General features: G+C 43.0%; 1 protein-coding gene across 1 annotated transcript in view; it reads right to left on the reverse strand.

Moving 5' to 3' along the window:
- LOC140198430 (uncharacterized) overlaps positions 1-15,850 on the reverse strand; it is a 49,949-nt gene that overhangs the window by 6,286 nt on the left and 27,813 nt on the right. The window contains exon 2 of the mRNA XM_072259520.1: positions 3,568-3,695. Within this exon, the coding sequence (XP_072115621.1) occupies positions 3,568-3,658 (91 nt within the window). The 5' untranslated portion in view covers positions 3,659-3,695. The remainder of the gene's footprint in view (positions 1-3,567; positions 3,696-15,850) is intronic.

Here is a 15,850-nt window from a genome sequence, read left to right on the forward strand (position 1 = left end):
CAACTCCCATTGTCATTTGTACACCACACACTGACGACAGTTCAGAGGCAGTATATAACACCCATCAGGGTCTTTTTATGCTTAGTTTCTTAACTCTACTTACCAGGATTTCTATATCTTCTGTCCTTACATCACTTCTTTCTCAGGAATTAATCTGATTTTTTGACAAACAGAGACACCCACCACTTCTGCCCACATACAGTGCCAATAAAAAGTATTCACAAGCCCCGCAGCCCCGGAAGTTTTCATGTTTTATTGTTTTACAACATTGAATCAGAGTGGATTTAATTTTGCTTTTCTGACACTGATCAACAGAAAGAGACTGTTTTATATCAAGGTGAAAATGGATTTCTACAAAGTGGTTCAAATTAATTACAGATGTAAAACACAAAATAATTAATTGCACAAATATTCACTCCCTTCAAGTCAGCATTTAGTAGATGCACCTTTGCAGCAATCGCAGCCTTGAATCTGTGTGGCTGGGCCTCTATCAGCTTTGGCTCTGCAATTTTTCCCCATCCTTCTTTATAAAACTGCTCAACCTCTGTCAGATTGCATGGGGATAGTGTGTAAACAGCTCTTTGCTTGTCTAGCCACAAATTCTCAATTGGATTGAGGTATGGACTCTGACTTGGCCACTCCAGGACATTAACTTTGTTGGTTTGAAGCTATTCCTGTGTAGATTTGGCTTTATGCTGGGGGTCATTGTCCTGCTGAAAAACAAGTCTTCTCCCAAGTCGCTGTTCTCTTGCAGACTGCATTAGGGTTTCTTCCAGATTTCCCTGTATTTTGCTGAATTCACTTCACCCTCTACCTTCACAAGCCTTCCAGTGCCTGCTGCAATGAAGCATCCCCACAGCATGATGCAGCCACCACCATGCTTCATGTTAGGGATAGTGTATTTTTGACGATGTGTGGTGTTTGTCTTATGTCTTTCATAAGACAACTTTCAGTCTGATGGCCAAAAAGCTCAACTTTGGTTTCATCAGACCATAGAATCTTCTTCCAGCTGACTTCAGAGTCTCTCACACATGCCTTCTGGCAAAGTCTAGCTGGGACTTCATGTGATTTTTTCTTTCAACAATGGCTTTCTCTCTGCCAATCTCCCATAAAGCTGCGACTGGTGAAGCATTGAGGTCTCTCCAATCTCAGCCACCGAAGCTTGTAGCTCCTCCAGAGTTGTCATAGATCTCTTAGTGGCCTCCCTCTCTCATCCCCTTCTTTTAGAGTTACTCAGATTTTGAGGATGGCCTGCTACAGGCAGATTTTTACAGCTGTACCAGTTTCTTTCTGTTTTTTGATTATTGACGTAACTGTACTCCAAAGTATATTCAGTGACACAAATTTTCTTGAATTTTTTCTGCTGACTTGTGCTTTTCAATAACCTTTTTGCAGAGTTGCTTGGAGTGTTCTGTTGTCTTCAGAACAACAGTCTTCTGTTGTTTTTGCCAGGATACTGACTCACCAGCACTTCAGCCTTCCAGATACAGGTATATTTCTAGTACAATCATTTGAAACACCTTGACTGCACGCAGCTTTATATATAGCTAGGACACCTTAACCAGATATGTGACTTCTAAAACCAATTGGCTGCACCAGTGATGAACTGATATGTCATGTTAAAGACAGTGAATACTTCCGCAATGAATTATTTTGTGTTTTATATTCATAATTATTTAAAATCACTTTGTGGAGACCTGTTTTCACTTTGCCATGAAAGAATCTTTTTCTGTTGACCAGTGTCAAAAAAAGCCAAATTAAATCTATTGTGATTCAATGTTGTAAAACAATAAAATATGAAAACTTCCAAGGTGGGTGAATATTTTTCATAGACACTGTACCTGTCCTTTCAATATGACATGTATTCTCGGATGTTAAATTCCCAGCTGTGATCTTTTCCCAGCCTTGAATCAGTGATGTCCACAACATAATAACTCCACTACAAGATCATCCACCTTATTACGTATACTGAGCTGGGTACATTCAAATATAAAATGTGCACTCCTGTATTCATCACTGTTCAATTTTTTCAATGTTAATTTCTCATTCCCTAATAAAATTTTGTCTTTATTTTTAATTCTGGAGGCCTCTGTAACATATTTAGTTTACAGGCCTTTCCACAGCCCTAGTTATGTTATTTGCTAGGACCCGCCAATTTCCAACCGATTTCTCCCTTATCAATCTTTGAGCTATGCATTTGTTCTCTGATATATTTACCCTGTATCCAATTGCATGTGGCTTAGGAAACAATCTGGAGATCATTATCTTTTTGGCTCTGCCTTTTAGTTTAGTCACTAGCTGCTTAAATTCCCAGATCAAAACATTTTCTTTTGTTTCCACAAGGACCACAGCAACAGGATCTTTCCTCTTCCATTCCAAACTGCTCTGCAGGTTAGTTGAGATGTTCTGAACCAGGGCACTAGGCAGACAACACATCCTTTGAGACTCACAATCATTTTGACATAGAATTATCTCTATTTAGAATGAACGTACAACATACTGCAGCAACAGAACCAATTAATTTACTGGTTTAGAACAGTTACTTTCCCTGCCAGAACATTCCTAATTGCCCCTCAGCCAACTGAGACCACAACTGCTCACCAGCCTGAACCAAACAAGATCCGCGTTACAAGCCTCTGTGGTGTGAATGTCACTTACCTTGTTGGAAATAGAATCCAAATATTGGTGAACATTCACACTTCTGACCTCATGATGAAAGGAAGGCCATTCAGGCAGCAGTTGATAGGTCATGGGAATCTGCCCTGGAGGTTGTATCAGTGTTTGAACCTGAACTGCAGGGAGCACAGGAGACAGACCCTTCCAGTATCATAAGCACACATTTGCTCATTATTTCTCACCCTACTGGAAATCTTCCTCTTCTGCGTTCCATCTTTTCCCCACCTTCTCTGCTACGGAATTATTGTCTCTCTTTAATTTCTGACAAATGATCTCCGGTCTGAAACATTCCCTGTTTCAAATTCCCCTGGTCTTGCCTGACCTGTCTGGACTAACACCTCACCTGTGGCCAGCAAATAGTTAACAATCTCTTTCTGGTTCCCAGCAATCTCCTCCCTGTCTGCCTATGGGATACCTTACTGGACTCTGGGCATTTTGGCATACTAGTAAAATAGAATGGAATTTCACCATCACAGTTTCTAATATATTGGAAATATGTGCTTCTCCTTAGTGAATTCTGATGAGGAATAAATTTAAGAGTATGTGCTCTGGCTCCATGGATAGACCCTACAGCCAAGTTTCCTTGGACTTATCTTAACACCTTTTGGAACACATTTGCCCTGAATTCTGATATTTCCCTTTGGCATGACTCCCACTTGTCTGATAGAGACTTGGCTGCTGTAGCCACTCCCAACTGACTTTGCCAGGTGTTACCTTATGACATTAAAATCGGCCTTATCACATTTCAGGAACCTTATTCCCAGAGCATCGGTATCCATTTGCATAGCTACTTTGAAACTTGATGAGTTCTTATCACCACCTAGTGGTTTGTAAACTGAATCTACCACACTGTTTTGACCATGGCTGTTTCGTATGATGACCTTCCAATACCTGGGATCAGAGTGTCTGACCGGCAGTCGTACAGCATTCCTAGCTGGAAAGGATGGCCCAGAGTAGCCAGTTCCATGACTTCACACATCATTGCACTGAGAGTTGGAAACTCTGTAATCACCTGTGACCTGAAATGGAAGATGTAACAAAATGTAAAAAGCTGAATTCAGGCAATGTATTGAATATGCTCTTGTTTAGAGATGAAAAATGAGGCCAATCTCAAGACTCCATACAGTAAAACTCTGATAATCCCGTGTTCAAATGTGGGTGACATCTTACTCGCTCATTACTTTACCAGTCTTTGCCATCTGCAAGGTGTCTACTTGTGAGGCTGTCCTAATTTTCCTGTGGCTGCACACAGGGTATGTGGGCAGAGGACAGGTCTGGAGTGTGGACCAATGATGAGGACAGAGTGTGCATGAGAAGCCCAGCTCCAGAGTGTGGATCGGTGGTCCTGTGTGTGGACAGAGCTGGGATCTGGAGCTGGAACCAGGATGCTGAATGTGGGCTGTGAGTGTGTACAGAGCCAGGGTCCGGAGAGCGGGCCTGAAACATACCGGCTGAAACTCACCAGGTTCTGCTTCCCAAGTTCCCTGAAACTCACTGAGTTTAAATACCTTTATTTCCATTATACAAAGGTGGTTTGTACATGGACTCACTGAGCTTAAAGCATTATGTTTCATATTCTATGGAAAATAATGAAATGGAAGTTGATGAGATATAATAGGAGTAGCATCTAATGGTCGGCAAAATCAGGTGTCCTGGCACCCCCCTCCCCACCAGCATGTTTGTGCTAGATTATCAGTTCTACAAGTGTGTTAATTGCTGAAAATTGGGAGTAAAATGCTGATTGATTTCATTGCAAATTTAGGGAAATTGTGGCTGACAATTCCTGAGAACCACTGTTACTCAGATCAGTTTGATTCAGGTGCTTCCAGACAATAGGGTCCCTGCATTGAATAGTGTTTATGCATATTTACGCTCATTCACCATGGAAAGTGTCTTGAAGACTTGGAAACTAGGAACCGTAAAGTGACAGTGACATTGTAGTACAGGAGGTGTTGAATCACTTACAAAGTACAAATTTCGAGATACAGTGCCTTGAAAAAGTATTCAGCTCCCACAAACAATTTCACATTATACTGTTTCATTTTCTAAAATTGAGATATGCTGAAGTAGGATTTTTGAGTTAATCTACAAAACATTGTGCATCATGTCCAGAAATGAAAGGGTAACTGTATGAGAAACGTCTGGCAGCTCTTTGGCTGTATTCCTTGGAGTTCAGAAGAATGAGGGGGAATCTCATTATGTTCTGTTGGAGAATATTTACCCTGTGCCTAATACATTGATGAAATACCAGGGGCTCCACTTCATTAGGAGTTGAAGGAGATTTGGTCCATTACCAAACACTTGCAAATTTCTACAGATGGCGAGCATTCTGCCTGGTTGCATCACCATTTGGTATGGAGGCCCCAATGCACAGGATTGTGAGAGGCTTTCACAGACAGAACAGTCCATAGCATCGAAAACATGCTGTCAGCCTGAAGTGCTGGTTCTTCTTTCCTCTCTGTAGGTGTTCTGACCTGCTGAGTTCCTCCAGTATTTTGTGTGTACTAGTCTTAAATGTTGATGCCTCAAGGCAGTGACATCCAACATTAGGGACCCTCAACAACAGTTTCACACCCTCTTCACATTGCTGCTAGTGGAGAGGAAGTACTGAGTCTGAGGAACCACATTCAATGTTTTAGGAATAGCTTCTTCCTCTCTTCCTTCAGATTTCTAAATAATCCATCAAACCATGAACACAATCTCACAAACACGAGGAAATCTGCAGATGCTGGAATTTCAAGCAACGCACATAGAAAATGTTGGTGGAATGCAGCAGGTCGGCAGCATCTCTAGGAAGAGGTACAGTCGACGTTTCGGGCCGAGACCCTTCGTCAGGACTAACTGAAAGAAGAGATAGTAAGAGATTTGAAAGTGGGGTGTGGGGGGGGGAGATCCGAAATGATCGGAGAAGACAGGAGGGGGAGTGATGGTGCTAAGAGCTGGAATGTTGATTGGCAAAAGGGATACAAGGCTGGAGAAGGGAGAGGATCGTGGGACAGGAGGCCTAGGGAGAAAGAAATGGGAAGGGGAGCCCAGAGGAAGATGGAGAACAGGCAAGGAGTTATAATGAGAGGGACAGAGGGAGAAAAGAGAGAGAGAGAAAAATAAAGGGAATAAATAAATAAATAAATAAATAAAAGATGGGGTAAGAAGGGGAGGAGGGGCATTAACGGAAGTTAGAGAAGTCAATGTTCATGCCATCAGGTTGGAGGCTACCCAGACGGAATATAAGGTGTTATTCCTCCAACCTGAGTGTGACTTCATCTTGACAGTAGAGGAGGCCGTGGATAGACATATCAGAATTGGGAATGGGATGTGGAATTAAAATGTGTGGCCACTGGGAGATCCTGCTTTCTCTGGCGGACAGAGTGTAGGTGTTCAGCAAAATGATCTCCCAGTCTGCGTCAGGTCTCGCCAACATATGGAAGGCCGCATCGGGAGCACCGGACGCAGTATATCACCCCAGTCGACTCACAGGTGAAGTGTTGCCTCACCTGGAAGGACTGTCTGGGGCCCTGAATGGTGGTGAGGGAGGAAGTGTAAGGGCATGTGTAACACTTGTTCCGCTTACAAGGATAAGTGCTGGGAGGGAGATTGGTGGGGGGGGGGGAATGGGGGGGTGAATGAATGGACAACGGAGTTGCATAGGGAGTGATCCCTGAGGAAAGCAGAAGGTGGAGGGAGGGTAAGGTGGGCTTGGTGGTGGGATCCCATTAGAGGTGACATAAGTTATGGAGAATTATATGTTGGACCCGGAGGCTGGTGTGGTGGTAGTTGAGGACAAGGGGAACCCTATCCCTAGTGGGGTGGCGGGAGGATGGGAGAACAACACCTCACTTGGTAGGGGTAGTCATGTGCTGCAGGTGACACCAGACCGTCATCCAGAGATTATAAGCAATAGGAAAAGGCTAAGGGTAGCAACATGGATCATCTGTACACTTTACCAGAAAGGAAAGTTGGACAACACATTAAATGAAATGAAAAGGTTGGAAGTTGATAACTTAGGCCTGTCAGAAATTAGATGGACCAACAGTGGCAAATTCACTAAGAATAGTTCTCTGATAATGTATTCTGGAGGTCAACAGCATATGCATGGAGTTGGAATTATTTTAAACAAACAAGTATCAAAATGCCTTATGGGACATTTCTTTTTTGCATTAGTTAATATAAATTATCATAATTTTTAAATGCTTTGCACTGATGCTGTAAAACAATGAATTTCATGACCTATGTTAGTGATAATAAAGCTGATTGATTTATTTTGTGTGTTGTTTCAGATTCCAGCATCTGCAGTCTCTTGTCCATCCTAAATTCCCAGGCAACCAATGCAGAAACAGCAAAGCTGGGGAGACTCTATTCCTCCTGGTAACAAGTGATGAGGAAAAGTAGTAAATCATGATTGGCTGTTTGGAGAGAGCTTTCTTCCTCCATCTCCTGATTCTATTAGATATAAACAATGTTCAGTTGCTTCTTGAATATATTGAATGATTTGACTTTAATTACTTTAATGCAGTAATTTTCACCACGACCTCGGAGAAGAAATTTCTCTTAATCAATGTAAAATGATTATAAAAATGATTACAATAGTGAAGAATATAAAAACATGAAGAATATTCTGGAGGGTATCAGGAAGGCAAAGAGAAGGTATGAAATGGATCTGGTTAGGAAGGTTGAGGAAAGTCCCAGGAAGCCCTATAGCAATAAGAAGAATCTGTCGAAAAGCGGCTTCCATCATCAGAGATGCTCACCACCCAGGCCACGCGCTGTTCTCACTGCTGCCATCAGGCAGAAGGAACAGGTGCCTCGGAACTTGCAACTCCAGGTTCAAGAATAGTTACTACCCCTCAACCATCAGGCTCTTGAACAAAAGGGGATCACTACACTCATTTAAGGATTCCTTTAACTTGTTAAGTTAGGAGGAGAAGAAGGTGGCGCGCTGCACGTGCGCAGCTCTCCGGTGAAAAATGATGTCGTATCTGTTAAATAGGGGCCGTGGACAATTCTGATTTGATGGAGAATGGATGTGAAAGCACGGAGGAACATCCGGAGAAATTTCTAAAACACCTGTTCGCTGCTGTCGTTACTGTGTGGTCGTGAATCTTTCGGAGGGTAGGCCTCAAAATCGCCGGCCTTGCCTGCTTTTGGCGACCAAGAAGGAGGTCGAATTGTTCAGACAGAGATGGCGCTCAGTACTCAGTGTCGGAGAGCTGATCAGAGCTCGAAGTTTTCGGATGACTCAGAGTCGGATTGTGGTTGGCATGGCAGGGAGAGTTTTTCTTCCTACTCCCGTCTGCGTGAGATGTGGGACATTTGAGAAACTTTGAACTTTACTGTGCTCACGGACTTCTTCATCAAGTTATGGTATTGTTACACTGTTTGTAACTATATGTTATAATTATGTGGTTTTGTTAGTTTTTTCAGTCTTGGTTTGTCCTGTGTTTTGTGATATCACACCGGAGGAAATATTGTATCATTTCTTAATGCATGCATTACTAAATGACAATAAAAGAGGACTACGTGTCTTCATAACCATCATCATTATTTATTGCTATTTATTTATTACCTGCATTTGCACAGTTTGTTTTCAGTTTACAGTTACAGATGTTTACAGTTTACAGATCCTGTTTACAGTTACTATTCTATAGATTTGCTAAGTATACCCACAGAAAAAGAATCTCAGGGTTGTATGAGGGACATGTACAAACTTTGTATGTACACTGATAATCAATTGCTTTTAAGTTTGAATTATAATGGTGGCTAGGGAGCAAACCGCAGGTGGGATATTTTAAAAATTTATCTCCTCTTTGTTTACCAAGGAAAATGTTATGGTTTCGTAAGAGTTAAGGGAAACAATGGAGATGTATTGGAGGAAATTCAGATTATCGGGAGGAGGTATTGGCAGCCCTACAGTGCTTTAAGGTGGATAAATCCCCAGAGTCTGACCAAGAGCATCTCCGACGTTGTGGGAGACTGGATAAAGAAATTGAAGGGGCCCGTACGGTAATGTTTTCTTTGTCATTAGCCATAGGTGAAGCTCCCGAAGACTGGGGTGCTCACTGCTGTCCCATCATTTAAGGTAGTAAAGACAAGCGAAAGAACTACTGACCTGTCAGTCCGATATGAGTAGAGGAGATGTTATGGAGGGAATTCTGAAGGACAGGATCTAACAACATTTGGATAGACAATCTCATTAGGAGGAGTCTGCCTGGCTTTGTGCATGGGAAGTTATGCTTGACTGGGGGGAAATGGTAAATTGGATTCATAACTGGCTTAGAGTTAGGGAGAGGGTTATTTCTCAGAATGAAGGCCTGTGTCAAGTTTCATGTCATGGCTCAATGTTGGAAGCTTTGTAGTTTGTTCATGTATTTTTGTATGAAAGTGTACAAGTCATGGTTAGCATCAGGCTATCAACCTCTGTCTTAAATATACATAAAGACTTGGCCTCCACAGCTGCCTGTGGCAAAGAATTCCACAGATTCACCACTTTCTGGCTGAAGAAATTTCTCCTTATCTCCGTTCTAAAAGGACACCACTTAATTCTGAGGCTGTGTCCTTTGATCTTAGACTCTCCCATCATAGGAAATCTTCTCTCCACATCCACTCTATCAAAGCCTTTTAACATTCAATAGGTTTCAATGAGTTCACCGCTCATTCTTCTGAATTCTAGTGAATAAAAGCCATTCAATCCTGGAATCATTTTCATGAACCTTCTTTGAACCCTCTACAGCTTCAATACATCCTTTCCCAGACAAGGGGACAAACATTGTTCACAATACTCCAAGTGAAGCCTCTCAAGTACCTTATAAACCTTCAACATTGTATCCTTGCCTCTATATTCTAGTCCTCTTGAAGTGAATGCTAACATCACATTTGCCTTCCTCACCATAGAATCAACCTGCAGATTAACCTTTAGGGAATCTAGAACAAGGACAGCCAATTCTCTTTGCACCTCAGATTTTTGTATTTTTTCTTCATTTAGAAAATAGTCAACATTTTCATTTCTTCTACTAAAGTGCATGACCATACACTTCCCAACACTGTATTCCATCTGCCATTTCTTTGCCCATTCTACTAATCTGTCTAAATCCTTCTGTAGTCTCTCTACTTCCTCAAAACAACCTGCCTCTCCACCTATTTTCATATTGTCTGCTAACAGAAAATGCTCCCTTTATTCCCACTCTTTGCCTCCTGCCAATCAGCCACTGCTTTATCCATGCTAGAATCTTTTGGTAATGTCATGGGCTCATATCTTGATAAGCATCCTCATGTGTGGCAGCTTGTCAAAGATCTTCTGAAAATCCAAGTACACAACATCCACTGATCCTCCTTTGTCCATCCTGCTTGTTATTTCTTCAAAGAATTCAGTCAGATATGTCAGGAAAGATTTTCCCTTGAGGAAACCATGCTGACTATGGCCTGTTTTATCGTGTGCCTCCAAGTATCCTGACACCTCATTATTAATAATTGACTCGAACATCATCTGAACAACTGAGGTCAATCTAATTGGTCTATAGTTTACTTTCAACACACACAAGATGCTGGAGGAACTCGGCAGCCCAAGCAGCATCTATGGCAAAAAGTACAGCTGACGTTTCGAGCTGAGACCCTTCGGCAGGACTCAGCCCAAAGGGTCTTCCTTGGCTCAAAACATCAACTTTTATTTTCCGTAGATGCTGCCTGGCCTGCTGAGTTCCTCCAGCATGTTGTGTGTGTTGCTTAGATTTCCAGCATCTGCAGATTTTCTCTTTTATACTTTACATTCTCTGCCTCTCTCCTTTCTTGAAGAGTGTAATGACATTTGCAGTTTTCCAGTCTTCTGGAACCAAGATCATTGATTCGTAAAAGATCATTACTAATGCCTCCACAATCTCTTCAGCCACCTGTTTCAGAACCCTGGGGTGAACCCCATCTGGTCCAGGTGACTTATCTACCTTCAGACCTTTCAGTTTCTCAAGAACCTTCTCTCTTCTAATAGTAAATTCACACACTTCATGAACCCTGACACCTGGATCTTTCACCATCCTGCTAGTGTCTTCCATACTGAAGACTGACACAAAATACTTATTCAGCTTGTCCATTACTTATTCAGTAATGGTTCCCCATTACAACCTCTCCAGCATCATTTTCCATTGTTCCGATATCCAAACTCGCCTCCGTTTTACACTTTACGTATCTGAAGAAACTTCCGGTGTCCTCTTTAATATTACTGGCTAGCTTACTTTCGTATTCCTTCCTAATAACGCTTTAAAGTTTCTTTCTCTTGGTTTCTAAATGCTTCTCAATCCTCTAACTTTCTGCCAATTTTGCTCTGTTTGCCCTCTCTTTGGCTTTTATGTTGGCTTTGACTTTGCTAGCCACAGATGTGTCAACTTGCCTTTTGAATACTTCTTCCTCTTTGGGATGTACATCCCTCCGCCTTCCGAATTGCTTCCAGGAATTCCAGCTATTGCTGCTCAGTTGTCATCATTCCCAGTGTTCTTTTCCAATCAATTCTGGCTAACTCTTCTCTCATACCTCTGTAATTGCACTAATACTGATACATCTGACTTTATCTTCTCCTTCTCAAATTTCAGAGTAAATTTGATTATATTATGATCACTTGGCCCTTAGTGTTCATTTATGTTAAGCTCTCTAATCAATTCTGGTTCATTACACAACACCCAATCCAGAATAGCTGATCCCCTAGTGGGCTCAACCATGAGCTGCTATAAAAAGCTATCTTGTAGGTGATCTGATAGATGTACACAAGATCATGGCAGGCATAGATAAATTGAAAGCACATAGTCTTAGTTCCAGGGAGGAGTTGCTAAAAATAAAGTGGTATCTGTTTAACATCAGAAGCTAGAGATTTAAAGGGACATCAGTGGCATACAAAATGTGACTTGTATTTGAAATGAGCTGCCAGAAATAGTGGATAAGGCAGCACATTAGCAATATTTTGAAACAATCTACAAAACGAATAAACTTTTCTCAGGCTTCCATTCAGGTACAGGTATCGATTATAACCTTATCCCAGCACCTCATTAGGAAGACTAAAGAACAAAGAAGCCTCACCTTCTCCTTATGGTACTGCCTGTCTTCCCTAGATTTCCACGGTTTCTGGAAGCATCGTCAGGATAGTATCCACAAATCCATAAGGAAGCTCAAATCACAGCTTATGAGGGTCAAAGATGACCGGGGACCCAGGACAGTTGGCGTTTACAGGATTCCCTGTGAATACAGAGCAGCGTATTTTGGCCAGAGAGGATGCACGGAGGAAACCCGCAACAAGGGGCACAGGAGGTGTGTCCATTTGGCTTACCTGGAGAAATCAGCGGTAGCAGAACACTGCATTCACAATGGGCATAGGTTGACTTTGATGGCACATTTGATTTTGATGTAGCTACAGAATACCATAGGATTCTATTAAATCCCATTCTCCAATAACTTTTTTTATGGTCCTTCGACTCTCCTAATTCTGATCTTGAGTACCTTTCTAGCTTCTTTATAATCCTCAGTGGGTTGTATGATCTAGGCTTCCTAAGTCTTACATACAATAGGCTTCCTTTCCCTTCTTGACTAAATTCATCAACTCACTCAACATGCAAGATTCCTCTACATTGCCATCCCTGTCTTTCCTCCTTACTGGAACCTATCTGTCCTTTACTCTCTGTAGTTGGTCTTTAAGTACCCTCCACATGACAGATGTGGACTTGCCCAAAAACAGCAGGTCCCAGTTTAAGCAACACACGTCAAAGTTGCTGGTGAACACAGCAGGCCAGGCAGCATCTCTAGGAAGAGGTACAGTTGACGTTTCAGGCCGAGACCCTTCGTCAGGACTAACTGAAAGAAGAGCTAGTAAGAGATTTGAAAGTGGGAGGGGGAGGGGGAGATCCAAAATGACAGGAGAAGACAGGAGGGGGAGGGATGGAGCCAAGAGCTGGACAGTTGATTGGCAAAAGGGATATGAGAGGATCTTGGGACAGGAGTCCTAGGAAGAAAGAAAAGGGGGAGGGGGGGAAACCAGAGGATGGGCAAGGGGAATAGTGAGGGGGACAGAGGAAGAAAAAGGAGAGAGAGAGAAAGAATGTGTGTATATAAATAAATAACGGATGGGGTACGAGGGGAAGATTGGGTATTAGCGGAAGTTTGTGAAGTCAATGTTCATGCCATCAGGTTGGAGGCTACCCAGACAGAATATAAGGTGTTGTTCCTCCAACCTGAGTTTGGCTTCATCTTTATAGTAGAGGAGTCGTGGATAGACATATCAGAATGGGAATGGGATGTGGAATTAAAATGTGTGGCCACTGGGAGATCCTGCTTTCTCTGGCGGACAGAGCGTAGGTGTTCAGCAAAATGATCTCCCAGTCTGCGTCGGGTCTTGCCAATACATAGAAGGCCACATCAGGAGCACCGGACTTAGTATATCACCCCAGCCGACTCACAGGTGAAGTGTCACCTCACCTGGAAGGACTGAATGGTGGTAAGGGAGAAAGTGTAAGGGCATGTGTAGCACTTGCTCTGCTTACAAGGATAAGTGCCAGGAGGGAGATCAGTGGGGAGGGATGGGGGGGACGAATGGACAAGGGAGTTGCGTAGGGAGCGATATCTGCGGAATGCAGGGGGGAGGGGAGGGAAAGATGTGCCTAGTGGTGGGATCCCGTTGGAGGTGGCGGAAGTTATGGAGAATAATATGTTGGACCCGGAGGCTGGTGGGGTGGTAGGTGAGGACAAGGGGAACCCTATTCCTAGTGGGGTGGTGGGAGGATGGAGTGAGAGCAGATGTGCGTGAAATGGGGCAGATGCGTTTGAGAGCAGAATTGATGGTGGAGGAAGGGAAACCCCTTTCTTTAAAAAAGGACATCTCCCTCATCCTGGAATGAAAAGCCTCATCCTGAGAGCAGATGCGGCGGAGTCGGAGGAATTACGAGAAGGGGATGGCATTTTTGCAAGAGACAGGGCGAGAAGAGGAATAGTCCAGGTATCTGTGAGAGTCAGTAGGCTTATAGTAGACATCAGTAGATAAGCTGTCTCCAGATATAGAGACAGAAAGATCTAGAAAGGGAAGGGAAGTGTCGGAAATGGACCAGGTAAACTTGAGGGCAGGGTGAGAGTTGGAGGCAAAATTAATGAAGTCAACGAGCTCAGTATGCGTGCAGGAAGCAGCGCCAATGCAGTCATCGATGTAGCGAAGGAAAAGTTGGGGACAGATACCAGTATAGGTAGTTTGCCTCCCTGGTGCCAGGGTCCAGGATATTTCTGATCGTGTCCAAGATATCCTGAAATGGGAGGGTGAGGAACCAGAGGTCGTGGTACATATAGGTACCAATGACATAGGTAGGAAAAGGGAAGAGGTCCTGAAAGGAGAATATAGGGAGCTAGGAAGGGAGCTGAGAAAAAGGACCGCAAAGGTAGTAATCTCGGAATTACTGCCTGTGCCATGCGACAGTGAGAGTAGGAATGCAATGAGGCAGAGGATAAATGTGCGGCTGAGGGATTGGAGCAGGGGGCAGGGATTCAAGTTTTTGGATCATTGGGACCTCTTCTGGCGCAGGCGTGACCTGTACAAAAAGGACGGGTTACACTTGAATCCCAGGGGGACCAATATCCTGGCAGGGAGATTAGCGAGGGCTACTGAGGTGACTTTAAACTAGAATGGTTGGGGGTGGGAATCAAATTAAAGAGGCCAGGTGAGAGGAGGTTAGTTCACAACAGGAGGATGGGAACCAGTGCAGAGAGACAGAGGGGTGTAAAATGAGGGTAGAAGCAAAAAGTAGTAAGGTGAAAAGTAAAAGTGGCAGGCTGACAAATCCAGGGCAAGCATCAAAAAGGGCCACTTTTCAACATAATTGTATAAGGGCTAAGAGAGTTGTAAAAGTGCGCCTGAAGGTTTTGTGTGTCAATGCAAGGAGCATTTGTAACAAGGTGGATGAATTAAAAGTGCAGATTGTTATTAATGATTATGATATAGTTGGGATCACAGAGACATGGCTCCAGGGTGACCAAGGATGGGAGCTCAACATTCAGGGATATTCAATATTCAGGAGGGATAGAAATGAAAGAAAAGGAGGTGGGGTGACGTTGCTGGTTAGAGAGGAGATTAGCGCAATAGAAAGGAAGGACATAAGCCGGGAAGATGTGGAATCGATATGGGTAGAGCTGCGTAACACTAAGGGGCAGAAGACGCTGGTGGGAGTTGTGTACAGGCCACCTAACAGTAGTAGTGAGGTCGGGGATGGTATTAAACAGGAAATTAGAAATGTGTGCAATAAAGGAACAGCAGTTATAATGGGTGACTTCAATCTACATGTAGATTGGGTGAACCAAATTGGTAAAGGTGCTGAGGAAGAGGATTTCTTGGAATGTATGTGGGATGGTTTTTTGAACCAACATGGCGAGGAACCAACTAGAGAGCAGGCTATTCTGGACTGGGTTTTGAGCAGTGAGGAAGGGTTAATTAGCAACCTTGTCATGAGAGGCCCCTTGGGTAAGAGTGACCATAATATGGTGGAATTCTTCATTAAGATGGAGAGTGACATAGTTAATTTAGAAACAAAGGTTCTGAACTTAAAGAAGGGTAACTTTGAAGGTATGAGACGTGAATTAGCTAAGATAGACTGGCAAATGACACTTAAAGGGTTGACGGTGGATATGCAATGGCAAGCATTTAAAGGTTGCATGGATGAACTACAACAATTGTTTCTCCCAGTTTGGCAAAAGAATAAATCAAGGAAGGTAGTGCACCCATGGCTGACAAGGGAAATTAGGGATAGTATCAATTCCAAAGAAGAAGCATACAAATTAGCCAGAAAAAGTGGCTCACCTGAGGACTGGGAGAAATTCAGAGTTCAGCAGAGGAGGACAAAGGGCTTAATTAGGAAGGGGAAAAAAGATTATGAGAGAAAACTGGAAGGAACATAAAAACTGACTGTAAAAGCTTTTATGGATATGTGAAAAGAAAAAGACTGGTTAAGACAAATGTAGGTCCCCTACAGACAGAAACAGGTGAATTGATTATGGGGAGCAAGGACATGGCAGACCAATTGAATAATGACTTTGGTTCTGTCTTCACTAAGGAGAACATAAATAATCTTCCGGAAATAGTAGGGGACAGAGGGTCCAGTGAGATGGAGGAACTGAGCGAAGTACATGTTAGTAGGGAAGTGGTGTTAGGTAAATTGAAGGGATTAAAGGC

This window comes from Mobula birostris, chromosome 5 (assembly GCF_030028105.1).
Source record: "Mobula birostris isolate sMobBir1 chromosome 5, sMobBir1.hap1, whole genome shotgun sequence".
Taxonomy (NCBI): domain Eukaryota; kingdom Metazoa; phylum Chordata; class Chondrichthyes; order Myliobatiformes; family Myliobatidae; genus Mobula; species Mobula birostris.